Raw genomic sequence first — 22,915 nt, forward strand, 5'->3', positions numbered from 1 at the left:
GGGAAGCAGAGCTACAGACACAGTCATTTAGATACACATGCACATGTGTACAAAAGGAGATGAGAATGTGTTGTATTTGCATACACAGTCACAAGCCATTTATGAAAAGTGGTGTGTGGGGAGAATTGATGTGTACAAGGGCAGGCAGGGGACTTTGCACTCTATACCTTTTGTATTCTTAAATTTTGAATCATATTGATATATTACCTAGTGTTTAAAAAAAAATAAAAATGTAAAGCCAGAACTCCCTTCAAGGAACAATTCACAAAATTATGAGACCTCCTCTAAGTTAAATACCAGGGTGCTGCTAAGGAGGATGAGGAAAATACATTCAAACCTTCTAGGGAAAGGTCTAGGATGTCCTCTTAAATGTGATGAAGCAAGTCACAGAACAGTCCGCGGAAGTACCAGCCCATTTAAGCAAACACCCGTAACACCGAGAGAAGTATGCTTTCTGCCCCACAGCCACGCATCGTGTGGAACCCTTTTCCTGACAGCCTCAGACCCTCACACCACCGTATCAAGCGTGACAGCAAGACCCCTTCCCTCTGGATCTCTTTCTTTTCTACTTTTTATGAACACAACCACAAGGAAGTTCCTTCAAGGAGAGGGGATGAAGAAAAAGATTCTCTCCCACTTCAATGTGACTTCCAATGTTTTGATCAAAAAGTTTTGTCAGAGCATCTTCACACTTAGCTAAACTGACCACTAGTTTCTACTTATTCTCTTATTTATTGCACATTTCCTATGAGCCAGATACCATGTTCATAAATTTACATGTATTTCTTCATTTGATCCCTGTAAAAAGCCTGAAACAGATGCTATGTTTAGTCCCTTTTTACAGATGTGGAAAACTAATGGCCAGAAAGTTTAAGTACTCCAGGATCCTAAGGCTTTAAAAAAAATATCTAGATAATTACTCCCCATATGGTCCCCTGCCCCCATCCATGGCTCACATACTCGTTTCCCTGGAAGAAGCCTATCAGAGGAGTCAGGCAGGACTGTTTCCCGAAGCCCGTCACATCTGTACAGAAGTCACAGCATTAGTTTCTGTTCAGGTCCCTATCCACCCTTCTGTATCACTGTTCTCTGGTTCAAGGAGCATTGGTGAAAACGCAGGACAGGGACTGATTAGTAGGCTACTGTGTACATGATCTGTGGTTGATATGTATGATCTCATTTACTTCTCAAACATCCTGCAACTCCAAGCATGAGCAAATGCACAGGTTCGCATGGGTATGAAGTGGCTGTAAATTGAGACTTACATTTAAAGCCCCAAAGTTAAGCCCTCAACATGAAGCTGTTCTCCATAGACGGAGCTTGGGGCTGTGGGTAATGACAGTCACAGCTCAGTCAAGGCTCGCACTGCTACAGGCTTTCCCTCAAACTGCTATGTGACCCAGGATTTTCTCTGCAATTCTAACTTCTAATAGTTCTGTGGCACTTCTGATTATCAGGACAGCTCAACAGAGTAAATGGGGAGGAGGGTAGAGAAGATGCTCACAAAGGACAGAATATAAAAGGCCAAGAAACACAGGAATGAAAGTGCTCTGCCTCATTAAAATGCAAAACTAAAGCAATTAGATACCAGTCTTTCACTACTAAATTGCTGCTTTTTACATCTAATATCTAGTACTGGTAGGGGAGAATCCTCTCTCCAGAGCTGCTGGGAATATAAACTATTGCAATAAGATTATATTACACTAGGTTATTGTTTATTACATTAATGAATTAGAAACAACCCACAGTCCAAGTGAAAGTTGTGGGCAGAAAGGGGGTTCTACAGAAAGTAACCTCTCAGGGTGACAGGATCACAAACTCGTAACTAGGCTCATCATGGCAGTAGTCACACCCTGAGCTTGTGACTCCCTTAGTAAAAGGTTTATCTTTGCTGTAAGCAAGCCCTGTCCACTGTTTTTGTACATCTAGGTTAACACACCTTTGAAAAGCTTCTTCACAGAGCCTTCCAAAGTTCACCTAAAAAGAACACCATTTGTTTCATCTCTTGAAAGAAATACACCAAAATATAAGAATGCTATTTTTCTGGCTGACAGGATTTTAAATTATTTGGATTTTTCCCTCATTCTAGCATTCTGTTTTCTCAATTTTCTGGAGTAAATGTATTTCTTTTGTAAATGAAGTTATGCCAATAATAAGACATGAAAGGAAAGATATATATGTGAATATTAAAAAGATACAGTGAAAGAACACATCAATTTTCTTGCTATTTCCATTTCACTCTGACAACACACATGTACCATGAAGCGAGGGAGAAATATGGATGCTTTAAAACATGTAAAATTAAAGGAAGCAACAGAGACCACTGAGTAATTACTACTACCATAGAACCTTCTGTAACCTACCTTCCTCCTAGACTATTTTATCAAATCCCAACAGGAAATTAGCTATTTCTCCAACAGATTATGCTTCCATTATAGGAAACCTATCTAAAATATCTTTCCTCTAATCATTAAAGGTCAGGAGCCTGCCTACCTAGCTTAGGTGAACACAGATTAGGAGTGGATGGATAATTTAGAGGTTAAGAGTTTCGGCAGGCATCTACACTTAAAAGAAGAGGAAGTCTTACTGAGTCTAGGAATGCAAAAGACACAGGCAGAAATGACAATCAGGGGTTGTAAAGGAATGAGGCTGGGAGCCAGGGAGGCCATCTAGAGGCTGTCATAAAGATCTAGACAAGAAATGACCCAAAGAAAGCAGTGGCAGCAGGGAAGGTGCTGAGGGTGGGCCTCACAGGGTGGGGAAGACAGGAAGCTTGGGCAACTACTTCTGTTGTGTTCTTGTCATGTCTGGTACAGTGTGGAGCACAAAGCAAGCACTGAATACAAGCAGAATGAATAAGATGTCTTTGAAGGCCCTTCTAGAGAGAGGTAAGCTCTCTCTAAAGAGTTTTCCTTTTTAAATCTACACTTTAGGTAACTTTATATACATCAAGTCATACTCCTACATGTGGAAGAATATTAGCACTGAATATAATGAGTGCGTGTCGTCAGTTTTGTCTGACTAATATCACTTGTCCGGGTAAAACTACCTCTGTCTTGGACGCTGCTGCCATAATGCAAAGCATGGACATTTGGGTTCCAAACAATAAGTCATTCATTCAATCTCCCACACCTTGGAATACAAGTCTGAAGTCGAGTTACTGGCTATTTCAAAAGAACACATTTTTGGAGATAAAATTAAGCCTTCAACATCCTGCAGTGTAGAGGAAGTACTGGGTCAGCTTTACAACATTCACAGCAATGAGTGCTTCCTTCCTGAAGTTATTCCCATCAGGTGACTCCTGGCAGAGAGCAGGGCCAAAACCAGACAGCCACCACGGCTCCCAAAGATGGGCTCCCATGAAAAGCATTTGGTTTTCAAGTGGCTTAATCAGCACTGCAAACAGGAGTATTAAATAAAGTTAATCCTATGTTGGAACAATTATAAAGGACACATGGACAATAACAAGGGGGGGGTGGAAACAGGAGGGAAGTGGGGAGGGCTGGATGGTGGTGAGGCGGTGGGGGGAAAGGGCAGAAAACTGTACTTGAAGAACAATAAAAAATGTTAATAAATAAATAGAAAGAAAGAAAGAAAGAAAGAAAGAAAAGAAAGAGAGAGAGAGAGAATCCTATGTTGATTCAATACAGAAACTACTTTAGGATGATTAAAAACAAAGGAAGACAGGGAATGCTATTACCGGAAGAGTGAAGAAAGCGGGGTGCTTTGCTTCGTCTTCATATTTGCCTTCAGTTGAACTCCCAGCCTCCATGGATTTGGACGTAGTGTTCTTACCAATACCCATCATTAAGAGAAAATCGGTTGTTTGGTCGTTGGACTGGAGTGGCTGGAAGTGAAGGCTTGTTCAAGCAGGGAGCCCAGGATCAGAGTTGGCTTTTCCAGCACCTGGAGCACCTGATTCTCAGGCAGAGATGAACCCCACAAGCACCATCTCTTAGCACCTAGGAAAAGAGAAAGCAGACAAATCATCTCAAGCACGCAAACAATGCAGGACCCACGGTCATCACATTTTCTGCAAGGAAAAATCAGAGTACAAATTATACCCAAATTCCAAAGTCATATTTGCTTAATTACTTTTTGAGTCCCTACCCCTCTGCACTTACAGTCACTGAGTGATTCTGAATATCCCCTGGAAAAAAGGACCATATCTCATCAAAAACATCAGAATACTAGGGATAAAAAAATGTATTTTTGACATGTATTATTCTCTGTATCTTATAGCCCAGTACTATCCAATAAAACTCTGCAGTGATAGAAATGTTCTACGCCTGCCTTGTCCAACCTAACTTGTCACTTGCCACAGGTTACCAAGCATTTGAGATGTGGCTAGTATAAGAAAGAAAGTGAACTTTTAATTGTGTCTAATTTTAATTTCAATTTCAATAGCCACCTGTGGCTAATGGTAACCATACTACACAGTGCAGTTATAGCGGATGTACAATGCATGACTGACTGGATATTAAGACTCTAAATTCCCTATCGGTGCCCAATTAAAGGCAGGGGAAGGCACTCAAAGCACTAAAAAGAGATAAAACCAATCTAGAGTTGAATGGCCACACAGAATTCCAGGTAGGTGGCCACTCTAATTCCTTTAAAAGGATTAGAATGCCACACAAAAAAACAGCCAAAACATTCATAAAATAACAATATAAACATAAAAAAGAAATCCAAACTTGCCCCACCGCCACGCCCCACCTCTGCCCCATTAAAAGAGGAGAGGAGTTTAGAAGGTAAGTGAGGAGAAAGAAGGAGATCAACACTATTAGATCCAAGATGGACCTGATATACTCAGAGAGTCTGGTATCATTTAATAAGGAAAAGTGCAATGCTTCAAGCTAAGAGAAAACCTAAACAAAAGTCAAAAGCAGGAAATTACTGGACTCTATACCTCCAAGGTTTGGTGAAGAAGAAAATTAAAACCTCAATTTTAAACAACAGAAGTATAGCTGGGGTAATAAAAGAGATCCACCCAATGATTAACAAGCATCTGGAGAATTTGGCTTCAAAAATAAAAGGCACCAAAGATGCCTGCAAGGGTTGGCACTGTACAATGAAACGTGCCTAGGTGTGCCTACAGTTTTATGGGGGGATAAAAACAGTACAGCAGGTGGGGGTGAGAAAGGACAGAGAACATTCACTGGCACTCTATTTAGATGATGTCAGTTCTTAGAACCAGTTAATTTCCCACTGAGAATGAATAAACCTGGCCAAGCTGTCCAGCAAATGTAAAGACACGCCTACAAGAAGGTTAAAAATAGAGAAGTAGGAAACAACCTCCTGTTCAAGGAGTTCTGCTAAGGACACTTTTCATTTGACAAATACTTTGGATAAACCAGGAAAATGTGAAATACAAACAAATCAAAGAAAGAATTATATCAAATTTGAGAGTTCAACAGAGAGTAAAAAGGAAAAATAAAATAGTTGCCAGAACATTAAGTTCTGCCTCAACGCAATAGAGGAGCTGGGTGCACATTTTGGTTTAATGTCCATGCACATTGTCCACTCTTGATCATATCATATCCTTGTCTGTTTAAAGCAGTGGCTCTCAACCAGGAGTGATTCTCCCTCCAGGGGACATTTAGCAATGTCTGGAGACATTTTGGTCATCACAACTGGGGGTGAGTGACTAGCACCTAACAGGTAGTGGCCAGGGGTGATGCTAAACACCCTACAGTACACAGAACAGATCCTACAAGGAAGAATTATCTGGCCCCAAAATATCAGCAGCACTAAGACTGAGAGACACTGGTTTAAAGATATTTCCTTCCTGGTCATTCCTATAATGGCTGCTTCCTGTTAGGCACTGCCACAGAGAACCTCTTAGCCTCAGCATTCAGAGCTCTAGGAAGGATTTCAAGTCAGAATTATGCATATATCATTTCTTTGAAACCTTTGGTGCTCAAGATCCAGCCATCTCAAGGTCCCAACATCATAACCTCAGTTTCAACGCAATTGTTCTTAGTCCTCGTTTCACTGCTTCTGGTGCTGCCTGTTGAAGCAGTAGAAGCTGGAGGCATAGTCACTCTCCTCAGGTCTGGAGCTCTGCAGTACAGGCATTTGTGCTTGTGTGGGGAATATGCACGAAAGAGAAATGGGTACGTGTGACTTTGAAGGGCCTCCTGAATTATACCTTGCCCCGCAATCATTTGTGCTATTCAGGGTAAAAACTGAGTTTTGGTGTCTGAAAGTTCCCAAGGAACAGTAAATAGGATAATTTTCTATTCTTAGTTGTTTCCCTGTAAATGGGAATAAACTGATGTACATGCATGTTAAATGGAAAAAATGGGTTTTTTCCACAACAAATAACGCACTGAAAACTCAGTCTATAATTTGTATTTGCTAGTTAGAAAGAAGGTCAAAGAAGTTGGCTGAAATTTGTGTAAGCAACATTTCATAGTATCAAAATTTGCAAAGCACATGAAATTGGAAGAAAGAAACCCTTGCCCAGACTCCTTGGAGGTCACCACTGTTGAGTTGTAAGCACTGCCTTCTGCACCATAAGAGTCCTTTCTCCATATTTTTATTAGATTTTTGTCTTGTTATTGTCCAAGTTAATACTGTACTTAGATATCAAATACAGCCAATGAACTTAAAACTGTTATCTCTTTAGAGAGGGAGGTGGTTAAAAAGTATATTCAAAGTACCTAATACTGAAATGGAGAAAAAAATTAATGTAAAAAATAAATACTTTATATTGACATTAAAATGGAGAGGAGATTTAATGTTTTAAAAAGCCTTTATATTAACTGAATAACACCACAATGGAGCTATATTAAATATAAGCCCTTTATTTCCCTCCTGCCTAGAACTGGCATCCCAAATGTGCCATGCAGATCCTCAGCAAAAGATTACGTCCCCCAAGGGAAACATGTGCCAGTTTAAGAAGCAGGGACATGTATATCACCAAACAGAGCAAAGCCCATAAAGGAATGAGTCTGTGGGACTTACCCTAGTTTAGTGACTTTTTAAACAATTTTCCTATTTCAAGAACAGGGAGAAGTGGATCATTATATTTTTTCCTTATCTTCTCTGCTGCATGTAGGGGATATGAAGACCCATGTTACTAGGCAGTTTTCAATATATATTGAATAAAAGTGGGGACTTTCTATATTCAAAGGGGAAGTTATAAACATCACTTACAAAACCCTAAAGGCTCTCTACTTGTAGCCCTAACAGAGATGGCATATGTTTACTTAGAATTAACCATTTTCCTACATTTTTAATTAAAGCGTTTACAACAATTAAAAAAAAACCAATCTATATCTTGATCTAGACACTGTCACTCAAAACCTCCTCACACCTGGGGGAGAAAAAAATACAGCATGACAATGAACATACATAAAAAGATCTGCCTGAAGCAGCCCTGACAGACCTTTACCTTTGTAGCCAGGAGCTTATGTTTTCCAAAAGATATGTAAGGCAAAAAAGATGGGGCAACCTGCTGGACTTTCACAAGACCACATGCCATGCAAGCCAGTCAGACACACCAGCAGGCTCTTTGAGGCAGCCATCCCCATCGCCTTCCAAATGACAGCAGAGCTTTCCCACCCGCTCTTACCCACGTTCACTCCAAGGGAATGAGGACTACTTAACAGAATACTTTCTAGATTCATTGTTTCCTCATGTTTGTTTCAGAGGTGGACATCCCTCCCCACTGTCCCCATCACTACGCACAAAGGGTGACAAGGTCCATCCTGACAAGACCACTTTCCACCAAGTAGTCTGCAGTTTTTTCTAAATGTCTCCAGACATTTAACCCTCACAATCTCTACTGGGAGGACCCACCCACTTGCTTTGCCCATGTCTTACTCAGCAGCACCCACAGAGCGCCCTGAAAACCCAAATGAGCACAAGAGGGGAGGAGACTCAAGAAAGTGTAGGGCAGGATGTTCTGAGAAGGGCTCCAGACAGAGGCTGCAATGCCTGGGAAAGAGACACCCTTGTTGGGTACAACGGTGGAAGCAAGAAGAGGAGGAAGAAGGGGAAAAGACAGTGAACAGGGAACAAATCTGGAAGTCCCAAAATGACGGAGCACTCCACAGCCAAGTACTCAGCAATGATGAAGACAACCTCAAGGGCAGCCACCCACTAACTAGAGATCAGAGTGTTTCATTCAGGCTTAACTTTTGAGTGGGGAAATGCCAAGGCTCAGAGGCAAGTACAGCAAAAGATAAAGAAGGAGGAAAGTGGAGTTTAGGGTGCTAGAATTTGTGTTAAAACAAAAGGCAAGATTCCCCAGGGAGACTGACACAGGGGGCAAGTCACTCACAATCCCCCACCACCCTCTTCTCACTCTTTGGAAAAGAAAAATAGCAAGATCACTGCTATCCTGGCCCTAATCTTAAGGCAAATGGGAAAGGAGGGGCTAAGGGATGAAAGGTCAGGTTCACCAACAATGAAAATAATGAGGACACAAGAATAACAACAGTTTTCCAGCTAAGCACTTATGTGTGCCAAGCACATCTCTTCACTATCATTACGCAGATGGGATGATATCTCCCTAGTAAGCATAGTGTTGCTTGCTTTGCGCACTAACTACAAAAGTGGAAACTGAGCTTCAGAGAAGTAACGTAACGTGCCAAAGGGTGAACAGCTGTAAGCAGTGAAAGACTCACACTTTAATCAGTATTCCTGTCTTAACAATGTTTATACAAACAATACATAAAATTATGCTCAATTTACAGCCAACCTTTCTAGAAGAATATACAGCCCAGGCCGGGAGGCCTGTGAGCACTGTCTCTGCCAGACCTGCTATGCAGTTTGTTCCTGCCCTCCACAGGATTCTTGAGGGAGTTCCAAGAAGCCAGAACTACTAAAGCCCTCCCTCCTCAGACAGAGAGCTCCCAAATCTGTGCAGTCTGGTCATTCCACAGCACAAGCCATCACCTCATCAGCAGTACGACAGCCTCTTGTCATTTTCTTGTTCCACCTTAATGGATCTACCACTTGTCCATAATGCCGCCAACACAACCATGCTATAAAAACTATCATGCCCTTTGATGGTGTCCTGGTCAGCCTGAGAATAGACACCCAAATTCCTAAGCAGGGCTACAGGGTCACTGTATGAAGCTTGGTCCCACTAGGCTGTCATTTGTCTTTTGGGTTCTGAAGGTACTGGGTCCTCTTCTAACCCTTAGGCTCTTGCACATGCAGTGCCTCCCAAATAAGCACCCTTTCCCTTGGGGTAACTCCCATCAGTGCTTCCTCTGATCACACCTCATTGCTGTGTCTGGGAACCACACAGCAAGACAATGTCTGCCTGCCCAGCCAGACAGTGGCAGAACAAGATGGGTATGTGTATATGCATGTATGTATATATGTGTGTGTATACATATATATAAATGGTATATATAGCCACAGCCTATATACCCCCAGCTGCCAATGCTGAACTTGACACCTTTAATAAAAGCTTCCCAAAATTTTTGGAATTAATAAATGATGCTTAAAAAATAAAGATACATGGAATAATGTAACAGTCATCTTGCTTAATACTCTTACTAGATTGGGAAAGAAAATTAACAGCCGACATCAACCCTATATGCAATACAACAGACACGTTAATATCAAGAACAAGGCAGGGTGCCGACATTGCTGCTACCATTCAACTGACAGATGAGAGAAGTGTTTGAAAGGGAAGACCAAATTATAACCATATCAAGAGACAGAAAAATCTGAGAGAATCTCTACGTAAGTGGCTAGGTAGAAAACAGATGAGCAAGCCTCCTTCAGTGCCAACGGAAACACTTCCCCCACGCCAGCAACACGCATCTAGACCAGAGGACACAAGCTGCTGCCTCACCTGGTTTGCACAGCCCCAGCTAAGAACTGCTTTCACGTGTGTGAGGGTTTACAAACAACAAGGAAGAAGAACAGATGACAGAAGGCATGTGGTCCACAAAATCTAAGATATTTACAGAAAAGGTAAAAGGGTGAAGGAACTCTGTTTAAAATGACAATAACAGCTAAATACATAATACATTTAACAAAAAATGTATATGGCCTTTATGAATAAAACTATAAACTATTACTAGGAGTATAAAAGAGGTTTTCATATCAGAGAAACGGACTATATTCTTCAATAAGAAACCTATAAATGTATACATTTTCCCATAAACACAATGTATATAAGTTTAATAAAAGCCAATTCATATCCCAAAAGAGGAAGAAAAAGGTTTGCTGAAGTTTCTGTGGAACAATAAGCAAGAGTAGCCACAAATATCTGCAAAAAGAACAGAGCTATCAGATAGGGACACTATCATAAAACTGTATTAAACAGAAAATTTCAATCAATATAGGCACAAAAATAAAAAGATCAGAAAACCTACAAACCAATGAATACATGATTTGGGAGGTACTTCACTCAACTTCACTCAAATCGTAAGACAAAGTATTGATTTTTCAATACAACACGCCAAGAACAACCAGTTCACTATTTAAAAAATAATAATACAGCCACTAAATGATTATATAATATTAGGGAGGGGGCTCCTTTCTTAGCATATCATTAAAGATGAAAAAGACCAGAAGCTAATACATTTTGTAGTATAAAAAATTTTTAGCCCTGGCTCGTGTGGCTCAGTGGATTGAGCGTCATCCTGTGAACCAAGCGGCCACCTATTCGATTCCCAGTTGGGGCACACACCTGGGTTAGGGGCCAGGTCCCCAGCTGGGGGCATGCAAGAGGCAACCAGTCGATGTCTCTGTCACACGGATGTTTCTCTCCCTCTCTTTCTGCCTCCCCTCTCTCTAAAAATAAATAAATAAAATCTTTTTATAAATTTTAGATTTCTCTAAGCAAAATAACACAAAATTTAAAGACAATATATTATACATTAGATAATGCTTAATATCTTTATTATTTTAAGAGGTCTTACAAATCAATAAACAGAAAACAAAAATCCTTAATATAAAAATGGGTAAAATTTACAAGCTTCTAAACTTCTATCTCCCTGCCAAGTACAAATGACAATATAAATGTTTGTTCCTTGTCTTAAATCAACTAAAAATACATTGAAATGAAGTATCTTTTTGTTTTTTAATACCTTGGTTATTTTTAATACCTTGATTTGTAAGGTGATAGAGAAACAGACACACTCCTAATGAAAAATAAATTTTCTAATGAGAAGGCAATCTGGTTATATGTATCAAAAAGTAATAAAAATTCATACTCCTAATATCTGTCCTGAAGAAATGCTACTTCTAGGAATTTTAAGGTAACAATTGGGACACATGAAGATTTAGCTGTAAAATTATACATGTTGCCCTGGCCAGTGTGGCTCAGTTGGAGTATTGTCCCATTGACAGAAAGATTGCTGGTTCAATTTCTGGTCAGGGCATATACCCAGGTTGTACATTTGAGCCCCAGTGGGGGCACACACAAGAAGGCAACCAATCGATGTTTCTTTCTTGCATTGATGTTTTTCTCTCTCTCTGTTTCTCTCCCTCTCTCTCTCAAAATCAATGAAAAAAATATCTTCAGGTAAGGATTAAAAAAAATTATGCATGTTAACATTATTAAGACCAAAAACTAGAAAAACATCTAAGGTCCAACACTAGGAAAGTGAGTGGTAAAATTGTGTGCTATGTTTTTGCAAAGGAATACCATGTAGCCATTAAAAAGATGGCACAGAAATAACTATTGACATGGAAAGACGTTCATCCTATGTTACAGGAGAAAACAGGTTAAAAAATAATATGTACAAAATTTATTAAGTGAAATAAGCCAGCCATAGCAGGACAAATATTATATGAAGTATCTCAAGTAGTCCAACTCACAGAAGGAGCGAACAGGATGGCAGTTGCCAAGGGTGGGGATCGAGGAGGAAACGGGGAGTTGCTACCCAACAGGTATAAAGTTCACTGTGCAAGATGAGTAAGTTGTAGGGGTCTGCTGTGCGACATTGTGCCTACAGTTAACTATACAGTATTGTGCATTTAAAAATCTGTTTAAAAAAATCTGTTAAGAGGATAGATTGCAGGTTAAATGTTATTATCATAATAATAATAATAAAAGCTATCAATTTTTAAAATGAGGCAATGAATGAAAAAGATTAAAGGTAATTTTTTTTGAAGATGTTATTTTTTTAGACAGAAGGGAAGGAAGGGAGAAAGAGAGGGAGAGAAACATTGATGTAAGAGATAAACTTCAATAGATTGCTTCTCATACACGCCCTGTCTGGGGGCCAAACTCACAACCCAGGCATGTGCCCTGACTGGGAATCAAACCAGCAACACTTCAGTTGCAGAAGGACACCCAACCAACTGAGCTGCACCAGTCAGGGCCAAATTAAAGGTAATTTATACAATGAATAAAACAGTACATAAAACTGACCCCTTTGCATGTAAAAGTGAGTGTGTGCATGTGCACAGACACTAATCCCAAAATATTAACCAGAAATAGTGATTGGTGGGACAGCAAAGGACTTATTTTCTTCTTTTTACTCCTCTGTATGTTCTAAATTATTACTTAACAATGAAAGGCCCACTTTCTTCCTCAAGAGCCTACTGACACACACATCAGCACTCCAGTTCTTCCCCACCTTTCAGAAACAGAAACAGAGGAGTGGTTTGGTTCCCCTTAGCCATACAGCAAACACAAAGCAGTTCAGTTGTTTCTGTCTCGAGGTCAGGACACAGCTCTAGAATTCCAGGGCAGTGTGGAATAAAGTCCTCATGGCTAAAGTTGTAAAATAACTTCCGTTATTGAAAAAGAATGGGTAAAAGTCAAGGTCCTGTAATTAAATGCAGCAGGTTAAGAGGGGAACTGACAATAAAGGAGGTATACCAACAACCAAGGCTTCCCTGCTGCCCTAAAGAAGTGGCCTTCAACTTTGCTTCCACATTGAAACCACCTAAGAACTTTAAAAATACCACTGCTTGGGTCCCCACCCAGATTGCCTGACAGAATAGGTCTTTGTAGCCTGAACATGTTTTAAAGCTCTCCGGCAGCCATGGTTAAAAATCACTACCTTAGAGCAAGCAGGAAATCACTGCAGTCTTTAAAAAAAAATAAAAAGGTCAACCTCCAAATAAATGTGAGCCTGACAGAGTGAAAAAACAACAATTTGGGAAATTCTGCTGTAAGTAGAAAAGTAAAATATTCAGATCTTTAACAAACTTTCAGTTTCCTGAACTAAACCACCAGCTCTCCAGCCACCAATAATCAGACACAAATGCAGAATAACAGCTTTTAATTAGTACTTATTTCATCAGCTATCCAGCCAGTGATCATTTCTCTTGCACTTAAGTTTTTGTCTGACCATTTGTCCTCTGTCCAAAAATGTATCAACTCCCTCCTGTGGCTGGCCATGGCTACCTGACTTGGAAGTATGATGGGCCTATTTAAAGAGGAATTAAGGGCTGAGCTGCTCCTGAAATTACAGGCCAAGACCTTCTGTGTTTCTTGGAAGCCTAACCAAATCCTAAGAAAACATGCCCTCCCATCATCAGCACCTAGTATTTCCTAGTCCAAAGCACTCAACAGCTGAATGAATTAATCACTAAGAGTTGTCCCAAAGGATAGAGTCCCCCTGAGTACAATTCATCTTTATATTCCCAGCTCTTAGCACAGAATAAATACTCGATAAATATTAACGATACACATTTTCCCAAATAGATGGCAGTAAATGAAAACTACATAGAAAACATTAGTGCAAATGATTCAAGAACAATCCATGGTTCATGAGCCTGAGACTCACTTGCCCCATAGCAACAACCCTGCTCTGAGGGTGGAAGAAAAGGGCCCCTGGGCCAACAGTGCTGGATTACTTAAGAATCACCTAAAAATGGAGTCAGGGATCTCAACCACGGGCTGCAGAGAACACAAAGTTGCTGAATAGACATGTCAAATATTCCCGGACCATCCGTGGAGTTAGGTGGGTAGGGAGGATGACTCCTAATTAAAAGTAAATATTTTATGGTGCATAAAATAAAATGTACAGCTGATAAAACAAAACAAATGTTAAAGAATACACCCTACATACAGAAGACCACTTCAGTCTCTTCTAGAGACTGTCCTGAAGGCCCTCGGTACAGAATAAACTCTATTCCCCAACTAAACACTAAATTCTAAAAAAAGCACTTAAATACAGCCCAAAAGGTTGTTTACTGGTATTGTTTTACACATAGGCTGAGTAATGAAAAGCAATGGCCAATCTATGTAAATAAGACTCACCAACTACTCGGCTAGGAGAAAGGTAGTCAAGTGTATAGTAAAAGGTCAAAGCAGCTGACATTGCCCTGCGTGGTGTGGTTCAGTGTGGGCCAGCCTGTAGAACCAAAAGGTTGCTGGTTCCATTCCTAGTCAGGGCACATGCCTGGGTTGCAGGCCAGGTCCCTAGTTGGGGGCATGTGAGAGGTAACCAATCAATTTACTACACTGATATTTCTCTCTCTCTTCCCTCTTCTTTAAAAGTAAATAAATAAAAAATTTTTTAAAAAGCAGCTGACATCTTGTCTGGTTTGGAGGCTTTCAAATACAAAGTCACCAGTGATCTTTGTTTTTCTCATATGTTGTAGGTATAAGATACTGAGGTTGGTATCATCCAGCAGAAATCTCTTCCCCAGACTTTACTTAAATAAAATTATGACAATACCTTAAGACTCATCATCCTCACCATGCCTCTCTTGCCCCAGGTACCATCTACTGGGACCACACTGACCTGCAATTCCTGGGTCTTAGCTCAAGAAGCCTCCTCCTCCAAGAAGCATTCCTGGGTTAGCTACCATTCTCCCATGTTACCATGGCACATGGCTTCTTTGTCCAGCTCCCTGACCAGGCAGGAATAGAACTGGAAAGGAACAGTGTCCATCACAGAAAAGGCATTCAAATATTTGGAGAAAACCTAAACATTTTTCCATGGGCCAGTTAGTAATATAACACCTGAAACAAAACCTAACCCCTGCCCTCCAGATTTATTAAAGGAAATCATGTGACTGGAGCAAAAGAGGGGAGAGGGAGAAATAGTGAAGCAAAAGGTATAGCCCACAGGCCAGAATTAAAATATAAATGTATATTTGAGAAAACGCAAGTAGAATCAAGCTGGGTTTTACTGAATTTTCTTCTACTGTGTGTGACTTAACATATCATTTTTTGTGTAAATGATTTTTTTAATTTAAACACTATTTTTAATATATTGATCAGTTATTACAGAAGCCACTGAAAAGCTACTTTTATATGTAATTTTAATAACATAAAAATGTGCAGAATTGACTGCTTATCATATTCAAGATACAAACATGATTTCATGTAACTCTTATCAAAAGTATGGGAAGGACAGTTAATAAAAAGGGTGGTTTTCTAAACTATGGAGAAAGAAAGGCTGATTTAATGATTTACCCTTGGACAAAAAAAGCCAAGGACAAGTGGCAAACACAGCAATCATCTTCAGAGCACAAAAGCTGCTCCTATTCCTTCCTGGACCAGCAGAACAAGGCTCTGAAGGTGAGCAGCCAGATAAGTCTTGAGAGGTCATGTCTAAAGGTCATGCTGGAGGAAGCCAAGGGAAGTAAGTCCCCGTGTGCTGTCAGGGAATAGAGAGAAAGAAGATTCCTCCTCTTCCATGCTCAAAATGACCCCTGATATTGGATCCAACACCCGCCCACCCACCCCCAACCCCCGGTTTCCAGTACAAGGACTGCCCTGGGTGCTAAGGTAACTTCCAAGGGGTGGTTCCTCCCTGCTAACCTTGCGCTCCCCTCTGTATTGCCCCAGCTCTGTCCTCCGATCAGCACAGCTGATGGCTCCTTGGTCACCTCTAGCTACTGTTGCCATTGCTGCCCATGTGCTGGGACAATCATTTCAAATAATCGTTCATTCCATGCCTCAAGTTCATTGTATTATCAGACCTCTCCCTGAATTATTCTTCACATCATGCTATTCCTCTTTGGCATGTTCTCATCCTTTCCTCTGCCCCAGGGATCAATGTCAAATTTCCTTCTGTCACCTAAATGGAGAGGTCTAGCTCCATCTTTCCCTTATCTCCTAACTACCTAATACATCTGCTCAGTTTTGCTGGACTTTGGCACATTTACTTACTTCTTCAACCACCTGACATCTTCCTACTGTCCGGAAGAAATTCCATTTGCAAATCTGTTCTGCAACATCCTTTTTCTCCTCACCCTAACCCCACGGCCCCCTAGTCCAGTCTACTAAGAGTTCCATCTCCTCCTGGCAGACTGTCCCAAGATAAGGAAAAGGAAGTGCTGAAATTTCACCTACCCAGCTGGATTATCTGATGGCTGAAGAGTGGGTTTGCTTAAACTGCACTACAATTACCTGGGGCTGTGACACTGTAATTATTCTCCTGATTAACACCATATACACAGCGATCAAAGTAATCTTTTCCCTGACCTTAAATAAACTTCCCACACCTGTATGTTATACATACTCTTTTCTACAAAGAAGCGTGTTCCTCTTAATTTGTGTGTGTGTGTGTGTGTGTGTGTGTGTGTGTGTATTCAATATAGGGTCGGCAATCACTTAGAGTCCTGTGCCACAGATGTATTGCTTTTTTGCTGTCTGAACCTGAAATTTTTACAACCCCCCAAACTTAAAAGATTAAAAATAGATGTATTCAACTATAAGAGACTCCAGGCTCTCCATCAAGTTTGTTTAACCTATGTTCCTTTTTGCTTTTCCTCCAACCCTTAAAATTCTTCATAGAACAAAATGTAAAATAAGCACACAGAACGTTGGAAGTCCCAGAACTGGACCTTACTCAGGGAACAAGAAGGTAAATGAGCACCTGAACACCCTGATTTTGACATTTTTAATTGTTGTAGATCAGGTGTTTATCATCACTCTTTCTCCCATATTTAATGAGGGGCACAGCTTTCAAAGAGGTGTATAAATGTTAATGTTCAACTATTAATATTCAAATGTATGACAACACCAAGAAAGACTTCAGAGATTTTCTGATAGCCCCGCTGGGCAAACTTGAGCCACAGGTTCCTTACCCACCTCATAGACACACACACATAATCCATATATTTGCAAAAAACCAGACACATGGCCCCAGAGAAGAGCACACACTGTCACAGATACACACACAGAAACACACAGAAAAACACTAATTCCCCAAAGCAGAGCTTATATACCAAGAAATGGTCTTACCTGCAGAGCGAAATCATACCCTATCCACAAAAATATTCTTTAATCAGCACCCTACCCACTAATTTTGTGCCGGCATCTCCACAAGGCTGGGATCTTTCTAATGATCAGCATGAGACACTTCAGGTGCTGAAGGAATTTCAGCTTTTATAACCCACATGCTTGCCAAAATTGTATAACCATACCACCTGGTCAGCAATGCTATCTGTTTGTGTTACACAACAGCCACCACCTGGTAACAAGTGGTTACTGCATGCCTCTACATGGCTACTTACCGTGTCTCTGTCTCCACGGGGTAGGCTGGATATTCTATTGTGGAAACCAAACAGCTGCTGGGATTACATTTCTCAAACCCACACAAATAAGGGAAATTAAAACCTATCTTTCCAAATCCTTCTGTTCAGACAAACAAGTCCACCCACACTGGTTTCAGCTTCAGTGCAAAGAGGGATTAATTTTACTCCCTGGTAATTTTTCATTTCCCCAATTGGGGGCCCAAAGACAAGTGTTTACAAAGCTCAAAGCTCAAAGACTTCCAGAGATTAAAAATAGATCTCAAGGTATGAGATCTATTAAATGACAGAAAAAGCCAACAGATCACTGTGATCCCAACTGGACATGGCATCTGGTATGCAGGTACCAGCAACGGAGGCCCTAATGAAAAGTGAAAGTGCCCATGAAGACACATAAAAAGGCAAACACACACTGACAATTTCATATCAGTAAGAGAGAGAGAAGCCACACCTGTAATCAGACTTTTGCCCTTTCTAGTCCTGATTCAAGGCCAGAGCTTGCCAGAAACCTGGGAGAAGGCACTTCTGTCCTTTGGGATGTTCTGTGAGGACAAATCCCTGCCTCTATCTCCCCAACACCAGACTGCACTTCCAAATCCAGACAGGGACCACAAGGCTCAATGACGAACAGACAGGCAGAAGAAGCACTACCAGCAGCAAAGCGTATCTTAGAAGATGAGGTCTCTGGGATAAAGGCAGAAGAGCAACCAGGACAACTCCGAGAGAAAAGGAGCTCAAAGTGTTATTTATTCATGAATAAACTTAAGGAAATCAGCAGTGAGCATAACAGGAAGATGCGACTTGACTGGAGGAGAAGCTGGAGAGAAGGCTGAAAGCCAACTGTGTCAACTGTCCAGGGGCAGGAGATTCACCACCACAAGTGCCCAGAACACAGGTCACACGTAACACACCCAACCCATCGGGTCAACATGCCCAGACAGACCAGAACACCCCTTGCTCCTAAGTGAGCCAAGAGGAAAAACCCAGCGTGTAACCTATGAAAAAATTACTCTGAGTTTTTGTATTCTGAACAGAAGAACTGTACCAAAGATGTTCTGCTAAATCACTAACCTCAGAAAGATTCTACTGCAGAAACCAAAAGATAATTTCAATTCAGAACAAAGGAGAAAAGAAAAAAACAAAACAAAACAGTTGTTGTTTTTAAAAAAAACAGGAGGAAACAAGTTCAGACAATTAGATAAAATGGAACCAAGAGACAATAAACTGGGGTGGGGAAGAATTAATTGTAAGGAAACTAAATTAACTTAAAAGCAACAAAGAGAAGTGAAACTAGAGAAAACAGTAGAGAACTGAAAGGTGGAGCACAAGCCTGAGAAACTCTAGTACTGCCAGAAAGGCAGCCACCAGTTCAGAGATGAGAACCCTGGAGGGAAAAAAGTGAACAGCAAAGCCAAGATGTGAATAATCGGTGTTTCTTCACTTGACTTAACAGAAAAACAACAAAGAAGCCAGTTACACATTGCATGATTCCACTTATATTATAAAATGTCCAGAAGAGGTAAATCTAGAGAGACAGAAAGTGGATTAGTGGTGGCCTGGGGCTGGGGTAGAAATGGGGGACCAGAATGGAAAATAACTTTTAATGGATTTGTGATTTCTTTATGAGATGAAAAAAATCTAAAATTTGATTGTGGTGATGTTTGCACAAGTCTGATATACCAGAAGCTACTGTACTATAGACCTTAAATGGGAAAACTTTAAGGTATGTGAATTATAGCTCAATAAAACTTTGTTATAAAGAACAAATGGAACAGACTTAAAGATACAAAAGTATAGAATAAAAAAAACTATTCTGAGATTAAGAAAAACCTGGGTATAGAGATTTTAGGGACACACCAGATTCAAACAAAATCAGAGAGAATAAACCTATAAATTGGAGATATCCTAGCAAAATAATTTAACTACAGGATTAAAAAGTCATAGAAATATTCAGGGAGGAGATAATGTCTGGTTTACTTAAATGGTAGCAATAATTAAGATGAGCCCCAGGATTTTCCAAGGCAGAATTAAATGCCAGGAGTCAACAAAAAATGCTAATCTATAGAGAACTGAAGAAAAGGTTTTCCCAAAAAATTTTATACCCAAACAAGTCGACTTTCACATGGGAAAGCCAACAACTGCAATGTCAAATATGCATGGGCTGAGAAAGAAAAGGGAGGAAGGGGGATTGAGGCCTTATTCTAACCACAGAAGAGGCAAGATTCAGAAAGGCCACTAATATACAAGGCTGCAAATAATGTAGGCCAACCAAAACCATCAAGATTGGGACAAAATTAAATAAGGAAACTAAATTCAGTTACAAAACCAAATGCATGTGTCAAATTATTCTGTAAGCACATGCTATATACTGTAAAATTGGTAATTCGTAATAGTAAAGCAGAACAAACCAGAGTACATTAATAAAGATTGAAGATAGGGAATAAGATGCTAAAGCCTCTCTCCCCAACAGACAGGAATGGAAAAATACCATTAGGTCTTAATGCTGACAAGTGAAGAAATGGGTTTTTTATTTTTATTTGTTTTACTTAAGACAAAAAAGTTAATAAATAAAAGAAAAATGGTTTTTACTTAAAGAAAACCAATATTAGAATTTAAAACAGACTTCCGGCCAAGATGGAGGCATAAGTAGACACACTGTGCCTCCTTGCACAACCAAAATAAGGACAACAATTTAGAAACAAAATAACAACCAGAGCTGACAGAAAATTGAACTGTATGGAAGTCCGACAACCAAGGAGTTAAAATAGACACATTCATCCAGATCGGTAGGCGGGGTGGAGTCAGACAGCTGGGCAGTGAGGAGTCTCAGCACAAAAAGTGGTGGGACTGGGCGCACAAGGTACCCAGGGTGCCCAAGACGGCAGTGGGCAGACCCTGGGCTCGCAGGCAGCAACTGGCAGACCCCGTGTGTAGAGTGGCAATGGGCAGACCCAGAGAGGCGGCAATTGTGAAGCAAGGCACTATGTGCCAGGCGGCTGGCTGACCACGCAGTCCCACATTCGCACGCAGATTAACCAGACGAAACTGGGGAGTGAAACAAACCACTCAGCCCAGGGTCCCAGCCACTGGGAAATACGGCCTCGAAACATCATTGAAAATACCTGTGGGGGTTGAGGCACAGGGAGAGACTCCCAGTCTCACGGGAGATTTCGCTCGAGAGATCCACAGGGTCCTGGAATGTACACAGGCCCACCCACACAGGAATCAGCACCAGAAGGGCCCAGTTTGCTTGGGGGAAGCAGCGGAAGGGACTGAAATCCAACAGAGAGCAGAGCAAGTTCCACTGTTCCTTCTTAGGCCCCATCCCCACGTACAGAATCAGAACCCAGCAACTGGGTTGCCCCACCTTGGTGAACACCTAAGGCTCCACCCCTCATATTTAACAGGCACAACAAGATAAAAAAAAAAAAAGGCCCAACCAGAAGAACAGATCAAAGCTCCACAGCAAATACAACTAAGCAACCAAGAGATAGCCAACCTATCAGATGCACAGTTCAAAGCACTGGTGATCAGGATGCTCACAGAACTGGTTAAATTTGGTCGCAAATTAGATGAAAAAATGAAGGTTATTGTAAGTGAAATGAAGGAAAACGTACAGGGAACCAATAGCGATGGGAAGGAAACTGGGACTCAGATCAATAGAGTATATCAGAAGGAAGAAAGAAACAACCAAACAGAAAAGAATGAAGAAATAAGAATTCAAAGAAATGAGAAGAGGCTTAGGAACCTCCAGGACATCTTTAAACGTTCCAACACCCAAATTATAGTGGTACCAGAAGGGGAAGAGGAACAGCAACAAGTGGAAAACTTATCTGAACAAATAATGAAGGAGAACTTCCCCAATCTGACAAGGGAAATAGACTTCCAGGAAATCCAGGAAGCTCAGAGAGTCTCAAAGAAGCTGGACACAAGGAGGAACACACCAAGGCACATCATAAGTACATTACCCAAGATTAAAATGAAGGAGAGAATCCTAGAAGCAGCAAGAGATAAGGGGACAGTAACCTACAAAAGACTTCCCATCAGAATGTCAGCTGATTTCTCAAAGGAGACCTTACAGGCAAGAAGGGGCTGGAAAGAAATATTCCAAGTCATGAAACACAAGGACCTACATCCCAGATTACTCTATCCAGCAAAGCTTTCATTTAGAATGGACGGGCAGATAAAGTGCTTCTCAGATGTGGTCAAGTTAAAGGAGTTCATCATCACCAAGCCCTTATTTTATGAAATGTTAAAGGGACTTATCTAAGAAAAGAAGCTAAAGGAAAAAACATGTATAGTAAAAGGACAGCAAACTCACAATTATTAACAACCACACTTAAAACAAAAACTAAGCAAACAACTAGAACAGGAACAGAACCGCAGAAATGGAGATCACATGAAGGGTTAGCAACAGGAAAGTGGGAGGGGGAGAGAAAGGGAAAAGGTACAGAGAATAAGTAGCATAAATGGTAGGTAGAAAATAGGCAGGGGGAGGGTAAGAATAGTATGGGAAATGTAGAAGCTAATGAACTTGTAAGTATGACACATGGACATGACTAAAGGGGGAGAATGTAGGTGGGAGAGGGTGTGCAGGGTAGAAGGGAATGAAGGAGGGAATGGGACAACTCTAATAGCATAATCAATGAAATATACTTTAAAAAAAAGAATTTAAAACAGACTACAGAAAACAAACTAAACTTGTAAATTAGTTCATTATTTATTCTAAAAATATTCTTAGATGTATCAAAAAAAAATAAAAGCCCAAAGACAGACTTTTCACAAAGTGAAATCAAGATAAAGCAACATGCCCTGGTCAGGTGGCTCAGCTGGTTAGAGAGTTGTCCCAATACCCCCCAAGGTTGCAGGTTCAGCCGCCCTGTTAGGTCTCATATAAAGAGCAGCAACCAATGAATGCATAAATAAGGGGAATAACAATTGGACATTTCTCTCTGTCTCCCCTCTCCCTTTTTCTCTAAAATCATTACAATAAAAGATAAAGCAATATTAATGCTGCTTTACTATTATTTTTTGATTGTCAGACAAAATGAATCCCTGCCAGAAAGTATGATAGGGAAAAGATAGTCATTTTATACTACTAAAAGTACAAATTCACAACAAAAATATGTCAATTTTTATGTTCTGAACATTATATTTCATTGAAATAAGGACCATAAATGGCTGGCAGTATACAAGAAATGACCAAGAGTTCATAAATATACCTGTCTCCAAGGACATGAGGAGCAAGAGGGCTATGCACACAGACTTGATCTGCACATTTATTTTATTTTACATCCATTAGAGAATCTGGCCAATTCATGAACATGGCTAACATAATAGATATCAAACTTTGCACCCCACAGGAAACAAAGGTGTTTGCAATGGCTAAAGAGCATTTGTGGAAAGTGCCCATCATGCCAAATGAAAATTTCAGCCCCGAAAAAAAGGAACATTTATATTTCTCATTGCCTGACTTTATTGTCAAAAAGAG

At 40.5% G+C, this 22,915-nt stretch overlaps 1 protein-coding gene across 5 annotated transcripts in view; it reads right to left on the minus strand.

Annotated features, from left to right (window-relative positions):
* Nucleotides 1–22,915, minus strand: part of SLC23A2 (solute carrier family 23 member 2) — a 116,641-nt gene that overhangs the window by 60,687 nt on the left and 33,039 nt on the right. For 4 of the 5 annotated variants that reach the window (XM_045832752.1, XM_045832751.1, XM_045832750.1 and 1 more), the window contains one exon: nucleotides 3,701–3,962. In XM_045832752.1, coding sequence (XP_045688708.1) covers nucleotides 3,701–3,808 — 108 coding nt within the window. In that variant the 5' untranslated portion in view covers nucleotides 3,809–3,962. Of the gene's footprint in view, nucleotides 1–3,700; nucleotides 3,963–17,134; nucleotides 17,247–22,915 lie in introns of those variants that run through there. The other variant, XM_045832753.1, reaches the window with a different exon arrangement.

Source organism: Phyllostomus hastatus, unplaced genomic scaffold, assembly GCF_019186645.2.
Source record: "Phyllostomus hastatus isolate PE091 unplaced genomic scaffold, TTU_PhHast_1.1 phas_contig_17, whole genome shotgun sequence".
Taxonomy (NCBI): Eukaryota; Metazoa; Chordata; class Mammalia; order Chiroptera; family Phyllostomidae; genus Phyllostomus; species Phyllostomus hastatus.